This window comes from Hydra vulgaris, chromosome 03 (genome assembly GCF_038396675.1).
Source record: "Hydra vulgaris chromosome 03, alternate assembly HydraT2T_AEP".
NCBI lineage: Eukaryota > Metazoa > Cnidaria > Hydrozoa > Anthoathecata > Hydridae > Hydra > Hydra vulgaris.
Genome location: NC_088922.1, coordinates 40,603,121 through 40,619,494, shown reverse-complemented (window position 1 = coordinate 40,619,494; position 16,374 = coordinate 40,603,121). Strand labels below are relative to the sequence as shown.

General features: G+C 27.5%; 1 protein-coding gene across 1 annotated transcript in view; it reads left to right on the top strand.

The window, feature by feature from the left end:
* Window positions 1-3,129: 3,129 nt before the first annotated feature.
* The window catches only part of LOC100209732 (major facilitator superfamily domain-containing protein 1), a 79,183-nt gene continuing 65,938 nt past the window's right edge, over window positions 3,130-16,374 (top strand). The window contains exons 1-3 of the mRNA XM_065793219.1: window positions 3,130-3,305; window positions 15,807-15,882; window positions 15,986-16,010. Coding sequence (XP_065649291.1) covers window positions 3,269-3,305; window positions 15,807-15,882; window positions 15,986-16,010 — 138 coding nt within the window. The 5' untranslated portion in view covers window positions 3,130-3,268. The remainder of the gene's footprint in view (window positions 3,306-15,806; window positions 15,883-15,985; window positions 16,011-16,374) is intronic.

Genomic DNA, 16,374 nt, shown 5'->3' with positions numbered 1-16,374 from the left:
GAAAAAAGTGGTACTCTTGGTATAACACTAATTAAACTAATTGCTTATAATTATTTTTCGCTGAAATTTGGCATGTGCATAGAAAATGCATGAAATAAACTATTTTAATAATAAAAAAAGCGGACTCTACATTTCTTCGACCACAAATTCATAAGAGAACATCAACCTAATATTCAAGAGCAAAATATCACATAAAAAACTTTAGTAACCGTAATAAAAGTCTTTAAAAAATCAAGATTAGCTTTTCTTCTTTCCAAAAAGTATCTATGTGTATATATGTTTCTAGAAAAAAACTCCACAAAACTACGTCTGCCTCACGCTGCCTAAAAAAGAGTTAAAAAAACGAGAACCAAAATTTTAGCATAAAAATCGGTTCCGTAAATCGCGATTTACACGTACCTACTATTGTGTATTTTATATTATTTTATGTTTCTGACGTTAAATTTGTACTATAACTCAGCATTTCAAAACCCACAGTTGTTTTAGGACCACCATTTTATACGTAGACTTATTTGTCAATTTTAAATTAACTTTTAATCAAGTTTATGTGTCTATCTTTGTTGTAAATTTATTATGGATTTAAACCTAATTTTCAGAAAATGACCCTAGGCATAATTCAAAAAAAGCTTATTGTACCTAGGGCCACTAATTTTTAAACCCTTTCTATAAAATTCCATCAAGTAATTTTATAGTTTAAGTTTTATACTTATACTAATACAAAGTAATAAGTGTAGAGATGTGATAATATCAGTTTCACCAATTTTAGACAAGTCTAAAAATGGTGAAACCTTTTTGACAAATTTTATAGAGAATTTTAGAAAACTTTCATTTTCGACAGTCTTTTTTTACATTGATACTACCATTAACAAACAGCTTTCTTCTAACAAAACTTGGAAAAAAAATATTATTACAGTTACTGATCATTGAAGTAAATATATTGAAAAGTTAACAATTTATGATACTACTTTATTTTATAGATTTGGTACTCTTCAAAAAACTCTAAAATTTATAACTATTTTGATAAAGTCTGCTTATTTTCCTCAAACCAATCACAGGTAAAAATTTCAGAGTTTAAACTGGTAATGGTAAAGTTTTGAAGAAAGCTGTTTGTTAATGATAGTATCATTGTAACAAGGGGCTGTCAAAAATGAAAGTTTTCTAAAGTTCTCTTTACAGTTTGTCAATACAGTCAGAAGGCAAGGCCTTAGATATTTTAAGAAACCCATCTGGCTGGCTTAATGACAGTTTGATTGATCTAGCACAAAGTTTGCTTTTAAATCAGTTTTCTACAATATCTTGGTTTCAAAGTTTAAAATGTCTGTGTTTTGTGCATATTTAGTTGTTTTAATTCAGGTGGTTTTTCAGAAAGTTACAGTTTTATGCAAATGATCAATATTAGAAAATCATATTGAGTGCTTCTAAGTAATGTGTCCTGATTTTGTTTCACATTCAAAGTGTGTTCAGTTTTATGATTCACTCTTTAATAGTTTAGGTAAAGATGATGCACTATTGTTAGTGCATAGAGTTGTTTATGGAAATGAACAACTCTATGCACTGTTGCTTGTTCTTTATTTCGTTATTGGCATGATGACTTGTTTTGCTCACTTGCTGTAGTTGTTTATTTCTTATTTTCATCATTTATTCAATTTATCAACTAGGTTTATCGATATAAGATATAGTTAATAGGTACAGTTATTAAAGTCAGTTCTTTATTTAGATTTGTTGCAGTTAACTATAACTACTATAACTACGACAAAAGTATTTAAAAAGATGATTGTGTTATTTTTAATTTTAATGAGATATTTTATCATTTTTTTATAGTATATTTTTAAAGTATAGATTATTCTGGCATGGCTGTCTTAACACTTTTAACATTCGTATGATTCAAAAATTCAAATCCTTCTGGTATTTTAGAGGAAATACCCTTCTGGTATTTAGAGGAGTTTATTTTGTAAATAATAACACATAATGATCAATGCATTTATTAAGTACTTTTCTGGCACAAAAGCAGGTTTTTTTATTTTCTTTTTTTATTGTGATTTTATGATAATACTTATGTTATGATAATATTATGTACTATATTTCTATACTATATAGGCTTGTAATGCCGTGTGAAAAAAGTATTTCTTCCGAAAATATCCAAGTTTCAACCAAGTTAAATTTTTTCAAAAGAACTTAGAAACCATGTTATTTTATTTTGTTAATTTTATTGTGTAAGGATATTTTGATCTTATTTTCAAAAAAAAGTTTTTGCATAAATTGTGTCGTTTCTTTAATGTCGATTTTATTTAAAACATTCACATAATAAGAAATAGCAAACTTAGTTTAGGTCACATTTTATTATTATTGTGCTATGTACATAGCACTGCTAAAATCGTCAAATAACACCCTTCAGGTTGTTCTTCAACAGTAGTGCAGAAGAGAGCTTGCCTAAATGGAGAAGTTCCGGGTAGTATTGTCTTCAACTTGTTTCCCCGCGCAGCGGCCATGTTCGTCATGGTTTGCGTTTCGGAGTTGTTGAGTTGAGAGAGGGCTGTAATCATAACTAGTAGCTTCCTCGACTGTATGGGCTTTCTCGGCTTTAGGGAGGCAAATTAGCACACACACACAAAAGACTTGATACAAATTAATAAATTCTCTTTTCTTTTTGCAGCAAAAACATCAGGATATTATCCTTACTATTTATCTGCGTATAATCAAGTAGCAACTACTTTTAATCTAAAAGCCTAATTGTTAGTGAGAACTTTTCTTTAATTAAATCTTCTTTAATTAAATATTCTTGCGTATTTACAGATTACAAACATTTACAATTACTAAGTTTAAGAGTTCATGGTAAAAAATTTAACTTAATTAATTTAACTTTTATAATAGACTCATCCAGTTGGCGACTAAAGGAAAAAAAGCTTTTTCTTAAAAACATGTTTCTTGTCATAAAGTTGTGATAAAGGTATAAACTTCGACTAGAATATATATCGTGAGTTAAATATTTTTTAAAATATTATTAAAAGTAGTAAATTATCACTATGAAAATACCGTAAAATAATAATTCGCTTAACTAAGTAAATGGTTTTAGTTCGGTTAACGTGTGTTTTTTTAAATTTGTTTGTCTGGATTAACAAAAAATGCCTTGACTATTCGGTTTGTCTACTTATTTAACGTGACAACGGCGCTGGACAAAATTAATTGTCATGAGTTTGATTGAATTCCTTAATAAGTGTAGTTTCACTTAGACTCACTTTAAAATACTTTTTTAACAGTTTTGGGATAAATGGATTCCGAAAAACCTCGTTTTTATGCTTTTAGAGGTATTTTTTTTTCCATAATTTTTTGTTAAAGTCTATTATTTTATTTCAAAATTTTGTTCAGTATTTTCAAAAGTAATGTGATGAACGTCTTTTTTTTTATAGAAAGATTTTTTACTGTGCCTTCCTACGTAAATTTACGTGGAAGTACGCAGTAAAAATCTTTTAATTAGGTTTTGCACTGCTTTTCTAAGTAAAAACAAGACTAAAATAAAAGTTTTATCTGATGCTTAGGAGACGCTTTCTAACGCTCATTACGCAGGTTTTTGGCAATTCCTAAATCCCTCTTTTTCCAACATTTGCCGAACTTCTTTTTAACTCCCTAATAACGTTTCTTCCTCCCCCTCCTCTCAGTATTTCCTTCCATATTTTAGTTTTTGATGCAAAAAATGACTTGATTGGCAAAAAAACTATATATAATTCAAGAAAATAACAATTAAAATGGTTAATACCAATTTGTTATGAAATTTCCCCCTCACCAACTGTTGCTAAAAATGCCACTTTCCTGCCTAATTTTTTAGAGGCAATTTAATGTGATGAAACTTTTGGAATTATTAAGGAGGGTGTAAAAAGGAAATTGGAAGGAGTTACTAGCATTTTCCAGACTAGTAAGTTCTTCCAATTTGGCTATTTAATTAAGAAATCAAAACCAATAACAGTTTTAATAATAAGGCTGAATTTAATCTGGGTTCCGTGTGATTACTAACGGGTTACTCTTTGGCAAAAAGTAACCCATTATATACAGCAAAGAGTCTTTGCTGTATATCAAATCTAAATAAATGTCAAAATATTTGACATTTAATTAGATTACAATTAGATATACAAGTGCTCATTCTAATCATATGTAACATGATTTTTTAATTAATTAGTTTGATTGTTTTAAATTGAATGTTTGATTGTTTAAATCGAATGTTTGATTGTTTTAAATCGAATGTTTGATTGTTTTAAATCGAATGTTTGATTGTTTAAATCGAACGTTTGATTGTTTAAATCGAATGTTTAATTGTTTTAAATTAAATGTTTGATTGTTTAAATCGAATGTTTGATTGTTATACATTAATAAAATATGCTTATATGCAAATTTTTAGTATGTTTTACTAATTTACCTTTAAAATGAATAGTAACCATGCATTGGATAACTGGGCGATACTATGACTTTAGGTGATGTTAGTTGCACTCTCCCACTCAGTATCAAAATTTAAATTAATTTTATAAAAAGGATTTATTAAAGTGTCGAGCTCTCTTAGCCATGGTGACGACAATTTAAGAGAGAGCGGGAAAACTTCTATAGCTCAAAAAACAACAACAACTGGTTCCACTTATAATCTGATTGTGGATATGGGTAAGAAGAATTTATAAACCTTGGATAGTAATCTTCATAGTGGTAGTTTTAAAATAAAAATACTCAGTTCTAGTCTGCAAAACAGGTTAACACCAGTAAGAGCATTCAATAATCAAAAATTGCTTCAACCTAATTTTTAAGTAACAAAATGGTGTTATGGAAATCCATCTAAATCACAATAGATATATAAAATCAATTCATTAATATATATGTGCCATTCGTTTGTCAATAAATATTGATACAAGTATCAACATTCATTAAAATAACAATCACTTTTTTTATGAGCATTGATGTTTGTATTATTATTTATTAACAGTCTAATTTGAAGAAAACTTTCTTTTAATTAGTATGAATAATAGATTAATTGATAAATCAACCCAATGATTTTCTTCGCAAAAAAACAACTAAACTTTTTTTTATTAGTTAAAAGAAAGAGTGAGCAGTTTACAAATTTGTTTCCTTACTATTTGTAGATAATTTTTTAAAGTATGAAGTAATTTAAAATGTTAAGTGATGAAGTTTTAAAGTATGATGTTTGTTTTGAAAATTTTCAAGATAATGTTTTTCAAGAACATTTTAAAGTTTGGTGTTAAACCAAAAATGTCAGCAAGTTGCCTGTTTTGATCAGAAATTTATTTAACCCATTAAGTCTTTGTATTCAATTTGTTGACTTTTTTTATTAATTTGTAATCGCTGCATCAAGAGTTGCTAACTATATGCTGCTTGAGTATAAATCTAAATACGTTAAAATTATGTACAATGTTAAGTCACATAATTTACTTACTGTTATTTACAACATTTTAAAGGGGAAAAAAATTTACAAAAAATTATTTTACTTCTGTTATGTGTCTAACAATATGCTATTCTTATTTTTTGAAAGTAACAGTTTGTTTAAAGAACATTTTATTGGATTGCTTTCATTAATTAAACTTGCAGGGACTAAATTTTCTGCCAAAAACTTATTCATAGTTATTGAAATTTTTTTCAAATCAATAGATGTTCCATTGCACAACACTCATTACCCATGCAAGTTCCAAGATTTATGGTGATATTTACCACCATAAATCTTGGGACTTTTTTGTATGTGTTTGTATGCCTGAATACCGCAGCTCGCAAATAGCTCACTAAACCTAAATTTGCAATTGGGCGATTTCGTGTGAAAACATCCACGGCATGCAACCCTAAGTCTCAGATTTTGCAGATTTTTAAACCACTTAAAGATTTTAGTAAATTACAAACATCCTGAAAATTTTATTGTCTAATTTCAATCGGTTCTTAAGATATAGCTATCTTAAGTTTGCCTCCAACCAACAAAAATCCGCCATTTTTAAAAATGGTTTTGGTCCTAATTTCTGTTATATGTGAAAGCTGAAAATTTGTACCTTGACATATTTTGGGCCAACGAATCCAATGAAACAACTTGAAATATTTAAAATTTAAATACCTAAAATTTAAATGTTTATCACAATTTTACTGGGGTGAGTCCAATCACAAAAATGCCGATGTAGCTTGGTTGTTTTTTCTTTAGAATTTGTCCTGAATAGTTAAGTTAAAGAATTGTTGAGTGGTCTTTTTTAAAACAGAAATAAAAACATGGTCAAATCTACTTGAATTTAGTGCTTAAAAACAGGTATTTTGATAAATTAAACGAGAAAAAAAGGGTATAATTTGACAGTTTTGTAACTGCAACTGTTTTGGCAACATCAAACTGTTCTTTTAGTTGTTGTTGACTAGCCTGTTTTTGTTTTCTTTGTAATGTTATAGAATCTGATCCTAAAAAATTATAGTTTCAAAGGGGAAGAATTATATAAATGCAGATGTATATCACAAATTTAATTGTTTTTTTCAGAGGTTGTATTAAATAGTTTAGTTGGAGTTATTACAAAGAGTCAGATTGCAGCCTTAAAACAGAAATAAAAACATCTTCAAATATACTCAAATTTATTACTTATAAAACATTAGTTTCATATTTATTAAACTAAGACAAATAAACTTAAAAAAAAAAGACTCCAAAACAAATATAGCACTTGGAAAGAAGTTCAAGAAATAAAAGTAATATACAAAATTTACAAATTAAAAACTCAAAAAAATTAAAATTAGTTATAGTTTTATAATCATTTACATCAATGTTATATGTTTGCCCTGATTTTGTTGTTGGGACTTTGATTACTGCAATTAAACTCGACAATGATACCCAACAGCTATTATCTCTCTGTGGCCAAATGAAGTTTTGAGAAGGACCGTGAGGGTGTATAAACTTAATTTGAATATTATTTGTTGTAATATCTATCTCTGTAACTATACCTATCCACCAAAAGGAATCGTACTTGTATGCAGCAAAATCATTTAGATTTGGTACAGTTACAACATCAGACATACTTCTTTTGACAGTATAAATCTGTCAACACATTGATGTTTGCTTGTTCTTTTAAAACTAATTTCAAATTTTGAAATGGGTATGTAATTATGATAACTTCTGGTACCTGGAACAGTTTTTCCTGTTTCAAATTGCTCCTTTAGTTGCTGTCGCCTTGAATTAACTGTTTCTTTGGTAATTTTATAAAATATGATCGTGTTTATTGGTGATGCAAAATTCAAGCATATCATCAACCGTTAATATTTGGTTTTCTAATGATCTTTGCAAACTTGCTCTTGCTGTTATTCTTTTAATGGTACCACCTATGCCATCACAAGTGGATTTTCCATGGATAGTTGCAAAAAATACCCATTCAGCTGTAATCTCAAAATCTTCCTTATGGTGGCATAGATTTATAAAGTTTTTATAGTTTTAATAATGAACAGAACATCCATCAGAAAAATAATAAATTTTATTGATACTAACTAAATATTCTTTAATGTGCTCTACAATTTTCTTTTGAAATTCATACACAAAGCATGTATCATGATCATGATCATCACTTAAAAAAACAGAATGTCTTATGCTGAATATTTGTTTTAGAAATTTCCTTAAAATATATAACAACAGTATGTAGTCTATATTGTTGTTTATTCCAATGATAACTTTGTATTTCATCCTGTATAACAAATTGATAGTTCTCTGCAAAATCTGCCTGTATAATACATTCATTGTAACCTAAAATAATTTTTAGCTCTTTCAAATAGCGAGTTTGACATTTACCAATATATGAATGTAAAGTTAGTTGATTAATGTGAGAAACAACTAGTTCTTTATATTCAAATAAGTTAACTGTCTGAGTAATTTATTGTGATCTATCAGTACTTTGCCATTGATTAAATTGGATTTCTTCTTCGTCAATCTCAATTAACTCTTTATCTAAAAATGCCTTTAAGTTATATCTATGAACCATGCGTTCATTATTGCTGTATCACAAACTAATTTTGTTATTAAATCTTTGTATTTAACATTCCATTGGACAGCATTTACAAGCAGTATTGAGTTTTGATGGTAAATACAAACACATACACAGTGTGTACCGTTTGGTCCCACACTAATACACCATTTTGGACGCAAACTACAAAACTTTGAAAATCCTATTTTAATATTAGGGTATTTACTTTTAAAATCAATATAATGCTCATGAAGGTTGCTCAACAATAATCTTTTTTGTTAAGGAGGACCACTTTTAACCTTAACACAATCTTTTTTATTAAGCATAATTCTAGAATGTTCATTTTGTTGAAAAAAATCTTGAACCAAAGCTGTTAGAAAGTCAGGTATTTTTCTGCCTTTTTTCTTATCAGGTATAGCAAGAATTCCATTTTCACTTTTAAGTTTCCTAGCACGTTGTATAAGATTTTCAGAAACTTCAAAATATTCTGAAGCGTATTTTCTAGACCAAGATTCAGGTGTAAGTATTAATATTAGAATTTTTTTTTTTAAATGGTTCAACTTTGAGTTTTTCTTACATTAAAATAATCGAGATCATTTGCTTTTTTTTATCCATATTTACTCCATAAGCACTTGCTACTCCTTCCATTTTTGAGTAGGCTTTAACTAATTTTCTTTTTGCTGTTACAGCTCGTTGATGCTTTGCAACTCCATGAACTTTAATCGGTGAGAATCCAATTGATATTAAAGAGTTGTCTAACTGTTGTTTATTTCAAGATTTACCTTTAACAAATGGTACATCATCAATTTCACACTCCATTTCATTATCAGAAACTTCATCACAATTCGACAAAAACATGATCAAGAAAATTTCCATCCTTGTTTACAGTCTAAATTTTTGGAGGTCAAACAACCATATTAAGAGATATGGTTGTTTGACCTAAAATAAAATCATTAATTTTTAATAAACATTATGCTCTGCTTCTAAATTTATATATATATATATTATATACATTTATATTATATATATATATATATATATATATATATATATATATATATATATATATATATATATATATATATATATATATATAATATATATATGTATATATATGTATATGTATATATATATGTATACATATATGTATATATATATAATATATATATGTATATATATAATATATATATGTATATATATATATATATAAGTTAATATATGTTATATATATATGTTATATATATATATATATATATATATATATATATATATATATATATATATATATATATATATATGTATATATTGCCTTTAACCTTCTTTTCGTGTCTTTATAAAACCTCACAACACTTATTATTCTTGAGTGGAAATATTGGTCCTTAAACCTGCTCATGATGATAACAAATAGTCTTTATCTCTTCGTATGATGTAGTCTCAAGCAAGCCAGGCCTCCAAATATAAGTATCTTGAAAATGCTTTTCTAGATTACAAAAAATTTTTAATCCTTGTTTTTGAACGAAACATGTTTTGTGACATCCATCATTTAAAACGTTTCCAAAGCCACAAGATTCCATTTTATCAATATACTACTATTTATTATCCCTAAATAAGATGCATGAAAAATGTATAGTTCATTCAATGTGTTCATGAGGTCAAAGTTGTTCAGGATTAAAAAAATTTTACATTATTAATGAGCATTCTAACTTTACAATATTATAAGCATTTCTAAATAATAAAACTATTTAAAAAAACAGAAACAGCAAATCAGCAACATCTAAAAGAACATTTTGATATAGCCAAAACTGCTTCAGTTACAAAACTGTCAAATTACACCTTTTTTTTCTCGTTTAGTTTATCAAAATACCTGTTTTTAAGCACTAAAAGTAGATTTGACTATGCTTTTATTTCTGTTTTAAAAAAGACCACTCTCCAATTCTTTGTAATAACTATAACTTAACTATTCAGGACAAATTCTTAAAAAAATTCAAGCTACATCTGCATTTTTGTGATTGGACTCGCCCCAGTAAAAAAAAATTTTCTAAATCTTCGCTTCCAACAAGGCTGCAAGCAACCACTAATTAAAGTTGAAATTGTGGTAAACATTTAAATTTTAGGTGTTATATTCGTTTTTAAATATTTTAAGTTGTTTCATTGGATTCGTTTGCCCAAAATATGTTAAGGTACACATTTTCAACTTTCCAACACACATATAACAGAAACTAGCACCAAAACCATTTTTAAAGATGGCCGTTTAAAAATCAGAAAAATCTGAGACTCAAAAGCCTCTTGATGATAGCAAGTCCTGAAAATGTTTTATTGAGGAGTTAAAAAATAAAACCCTAACATTTGAGTTGAATGGTAAATTAGGGTGACACAAAAGTAAAAAATAAATTTTAATGCTTAGATGTCCTATGGATTTCACTAACTAATATGAGTTCCCATTCAAAATTTCAAGTATTGTAGATGCTTCTAACAGCTACAAGTAATCCATTTTTAAGAGGTTTTATTTTATAAACATGTATTATTGTTTCATTATGTATTATTGATTCGTCTAACTACCGTCCCAGAAGTCTTCTTCCTATCTTAAGTAAGGTTTTTGAATCTTTAATTAACAAACACTTGATTTCTCATCTTGAATCTAATAACTTACTTTCTGACCATCAATATGGATTTCGATCTTCTCATTCTACAGCTGATTTGCTAACAGTAATAACTGACAGGTTTTATTGTGCATTATATGAAGGTGGAGAGGTTAAGGCCATCGCTCTTGACATTTCAAAAGCTTTTGATAAAGTTTGGCATGCTAGTCTTCTCCATAAGCTTTCTTCTTATGGTGTATCCGGCAATATCTTTAAGATCATTGAATCCTTCCTTTCCAATCGTAGCATAAAAGTTGTCCTCGATGGACAGCACTCTTATTCTTATTCTGTAACTTCAGGGGTTCCTGCTAATCAGGCATCTGCTAAGGTTGCATCTCTTTATCGAGCTCGTCACTTTCTTACTCTGGATTCTATTCTCTATCTCTATAAATCTCAAATCCGGCCTTGTATGGAATACTGTTGCCATATCTGGGGCGGATCTTCTAATGATGCCCTTTCCCTTTGACAAGGTGCAAAAATGCATTGTAAACATAGTTGGACCTGCTCTTGCAGCCAACCTCAAACCATTATCACATCGTCGTAATGTTGCTTCTCTTTCTCTTTTCTACAAATACTATAATGGGCACTGCTCTAAAGAGCTAGCGTCTCTTGTGCCATCTACTAAAATTCATTCTCGTGTTACTCATCATTCAATTAAGTGTCATCCTTTTTCTGTGACTGTTCCTAAGTGCTCCAAAAACGCTTATTCGTCTAGTTTTTTTCCTCGAACATCAGTTCTTTGGAATTCGCTTCCTTCATCTTGCTTTCCTGATTCATATAATTTGCAATCTTTTTATTCGTCTGTCAATCGTTATCTTGCTCTACAATCTTTATCTTTTCTCTTTCAGTAACTTTAATTAGTGGCTGCTTACAACCTTGTTAGAAGCGAAGATGTTTAAAAAAAACCAAAAAAAAAAAACCTTTAATTTATATTATTTTATTCCTAATCATATTGACCATCCTCACTAATGGTGAGAATGGTCAATATGAATAATTAGGAGATACTTTCTGTATCTTATTTTCCCCAAGGTTAAATAATTTATGTCAATCAGGAATAATCTCTCTTGCACACAAAAGACATCTTGTGGAGATATGAAGTGCAAATGGAATAATAAACCTTGCAATAGTGTGTCAGGAGAATATTGTTTGCTCTGGAATGTTGTAAATATTTAAGCCTTCTGTAGTTTTCAGAACTATGTTGTTTCTGAAGTAAACATATAAAAGAAGTTCCTGGGAATATACAAACAATATTAAGCTGTTATTGTAATTAAAAGTTTTGTAATTAAAAGACACTTCAAATAAAACAAAATATATCTCGAAAGAAGCACTTTTGCAATAAACCAACCTCCTTAATAAACCTAAATTAATAATTTTTTAATAATTTAGTCTTGAGGCTGTAATAATATAATAATTTATTTTAGATTGCTAGTTGATGAAATTTTCAATCTGTCAAGGTTTTGTAACCCGCAATAAATATACGCTTCACTTTGATGATAAATATATGCTTCGCTTTGAATTTAAAGCTCATAGAAAAAGAATAAAGGAAGAGAGTTCTTGTTGATAGGCTGGCAGTCTCAGTTATAAGTCCTAAGTTTTAAGTTAACAGTGGTTTACTTCTGTTGTCCCTGTGGATATTAGAAAAGCTAATGATATGACTATTGTACTCCAGAATCTGGTAGATTACTATAAAATATTAGAGAATATCTTTAATGTGTGTACTTATACAACAGTTGCAAACACAGGGAAGAAATCATATACATTTGTGACCTTATTAAAAGTTTTGGGACAACCAGTTCTTATGCTTGTGTCAGCACCATATAGTTGAGATCCATATAAAATAGAGCATTAATTAGACACTAGCTTCCAAGGCTCATTTTATTGATGCCCTATTCTTTTCTCCTTAATTTTTTAAATCCAGAAATGACCTTGAGGCATACAAATTTAAAAAATCTTTTAAAATCATCCTAAAAGATTAGGATTTTTATGTTGCTTTATTAAAGTCTTAACAACTATACTTGTTATTTTTCCCCAAAGTGTATTACTATGGCGCTGGCTCATCCTAATCTTGACAGATCTAAAGTGATGTCATCAGAAAGCTACTTACATTCCCTGCCAAAAAAGAAAGATTTAAGCTTAGAGGCTTCTGGAAGGATATCTATCTCAAAGACTTCTAAACTTGAAAACTTAATCACAGAGGAGAGCTGGCTTCTCTCTATTCTTACCTATACCACTAGTGCTGTCAGGGAGTGGTATCAGACTGAGGAAGACTTGCAGGAGCTTGCATCTTATAAAGATTTTTGTAGCTTTGTATGTGTGTTAAGTGTCATTAATGATTGCACAGTGAGAAACATTGGTTTTATTCAAGAATTTATTGATACATTACACAATGAAGATCAACGAAAATTCATTTTTTCATTAAAACTGTGATTTTAGGTTTCATTTGAATGAAAACACAATTGCAACTTCGAAATTGATTTTGAAAGTTTACTTGTTTTTTTCTTAATTAAAGAATATATATATATATATATATATATATATATATATATATATATATATATATATATATATATATATATATATATATATATATATATATACACACAAATGCTATAGATGTAAAAAAACTTTTTCTAAACTATTAATACCAGGCTTTATTTAAATAAAAATGTTTTGTGTAGAATAGAAAGATTTTTAATCTTATGTTCTTTAATTTTGTCTATTATGGAACAGTTTTGCTGACTTCATCTTTTTTCATATCACAGCGATGTTTACATCATGTTTTCATTAATGACTTCATATCACAGTGATGTTTTTTGTAATAATTAATAATAATTTGGTAGCACTTTTGCAGGTTCAGGATCATGAGCTGTGGTGGTAGTGACTTACCTAGAAGAAGGAAAACTTTGATATAAAACCTACAACCTAATTGTGGGTAAGGTTAACAGGAGCTCATAAAAATTGAATGGTAATCTTCCTGTGGTATTATTATAATAAAAATACTCAGTCTTGATTTGCAAAACAGTTTAACACTAGAAGTGACATCCAGTTGTAAAAAAAAATTTCAACTTTTCCATAACCGATGTTATGAAACCACACTTGAGTGGCTGTCCCAACCACTCCTCAAGTGTGGAGTCATGGGAAAATGCGGTAGTGGTGTAGTGGTAAGAGCGCTCGCTTTGTATGCGAGAGGTTCGGAGTTCGACTCCCACCATGTCCCTGGAAGTACCGCGCTCAACTTAGTTTCTCCGCGCAGCGGCCTTGCTCGGCAAGGTTCGTGTTTCGGAGTTAAAGAGTTGAGAGAGGGTTGCACCACGAATAATGACTAAAAAAAAAAAAAAAAAAATATTAAAAAAAAAATATTAAAAAAATGAGTATCCTCCTCGACTGTAGTGGCCCGCCTCGGGCCTTGGGGAGGTGAATAATCTAAAAAAAAAAAAAAAAAAAAATTAACTTTAAAAAACAACAAACAAAAGTTTTTTTTTTTACTTATTGGATGTTTTAATCAAGATTAACAATTAAAAATCAATTTAAACCTTAATAATAATTTTTTATAAAAGTAAAAAATAAATAAACTACTTAAATAATTATTGACTTAATTTTGAAGATATATATATGTTCAAAAAAACTTTTTTATGGCTGTGATTTCCTTTACAGCCAAAATCAGTATATTCATAGTTACAGACAAATTCCAGCAAAAGCCAGTATATCTGTCAGTATATCAAATATATAGAAAAATGTAAAATGTCAGTATATCAAATATATAAAAAAAATAGTTACAAAACATTTTAAAAGTTTTACTGTTCAAAAATTGATAATGATAAAAAATAAATTTAAATGACTACTATATTATGTTAAAAGTTATATAGTGTTTAATATATTATAGATTTGTTATTTTGTTAAATTGTATGATTTTTTTTGCTAAGTTTATTGTAGAGTTAGATTGATTACACAATTGTTTACATTGTGTTTAATACTTTAATAGAGAAAATAATTCTATCCAATTTTATTAGAAATGGAAAAAATGTTGTATAAAGTTAAAATATCAATTTTGTTTATTTAATATGTTTTTCAATATTTTTTATTTTTAATAAATTTTTAATTCATTGCTGTTTGAAATTATTTAAAAACAAAGTATGGTTACAAAACAAGTAATAACCAAAAAATGAGATTACATAATAAAAAATGGCTTTTTGATGGATAAAAATTTTTGAACTTTTTTTGTCAAATAGATGAAAGTTCAATGAAATTATTATTTTATTTGTTTGTCCACAGTTGGAAATTGCTGCACCTATATGGAATCCTTATTACCAAAAGGACATTGATAAACTTGAAAACATACAATGTATATTTAGTTATTTGTGTACTAGTTTAAATAGTGTTTCTTATGAACTAGACTAAAGGTATTTAATTTGACTAGTTTAAAAACAGGAAAACCAAGAGGTAGTATGATTCAATATTATAAAATAAGCAAAATTATGACTAAAGTTAAATGGAATCATCTTCTTAGAATAACTTTAGCGCACAATAACAAGAAGTCATACACAATAAAATACAAAAATAACTTATATGCTTTACCATAAGATTTACTTTCTTCACAAATAGTTTACAAATGGAATAGTTTAACAGAAGAAATAATAAATTCAGATAATGTAAACGTCTTCAAGACCAAGTTTGATTGTTTTGAAAACAAAAAATATAAATAAAAATTTAATTATTAAACAAAGTTTTTTTTGGAAAAGCTGTCAAAGTTTAACATCTACTGTTGTAAGGCTCAGCACATTACTTTTGTCATGTGTTCAGCCCAAATTTATTATTACTATCATTATTTTTATTGCCATTATTATTATATTTTTAAAAATATTAATTGTAAAAATTATTAAAAAAAAAAAAAAAAGTAAAAATAAATAAAAATAATTGATGTAAAAATAAATAAAAATAGGCTAAAAAATAAATGGTGTTAAAGTATTAATTGAAAGAAAATTAATGATTCTGTTAACTCTATAAATATGAGTTGAATCATCATAGAATTGTTAGGTAAGATGTAGTGCAATTTGAAACCAGAAAAGCCAAAATAAACTAGATAACATTGTGTTTTAAATTTTAATTATTCAAAAGTAAAATTATTTTTTACCTCTAACAATAGGGTTTCATTTCTTATTAACACAGATTAAATTTAATTTGGCAATAAAAATAATTAATTTTTTTTCTTCAGGCTACTATAGATTTCTTGTGCTGTTTTTTAATTGTTTGCTCACATTTGGGTCCTATTTCTGCTTTGATATGCCAAGGTTAGTTTACTTCTACTTTTTTTCTGAGTTTTGTTGGAAATTAAAGATTTTTAAATCTAAGTCAAAAATTAAAAAACAATAAATTTTATGTTTTTCATTTTAGTGTGTTACAAGAAAGCTTTACAGGAGTATGTTTTTATTAATATTTTTATTAATGTTTGTAAAATTTCATAATATTGTTTTTAAAAAATTTTAATTTATTTTAATTTCAATTTATTCTAATTCTAAAATTTATATTGCTTAAGCATGTTTGCACATAATTATTGATTATGCAACACTCTTGCTGCATTTAAACCAAAAAAGTTTTCTTTCTGATACTTGAGTTATTTTTGTTTTAGTACTACAAAAAAAAAAAAAAAAAAAAAACTAAAAAATTAAATTATAAGTAAAAATTAAAAGTAAAAAAATATTTAATTTGATTTTTGAAATTAAAAGTGTTGAATTTTAAATGTTTTTATAAATAAAAAATTTCAAAATTTTACAAAGTATTAC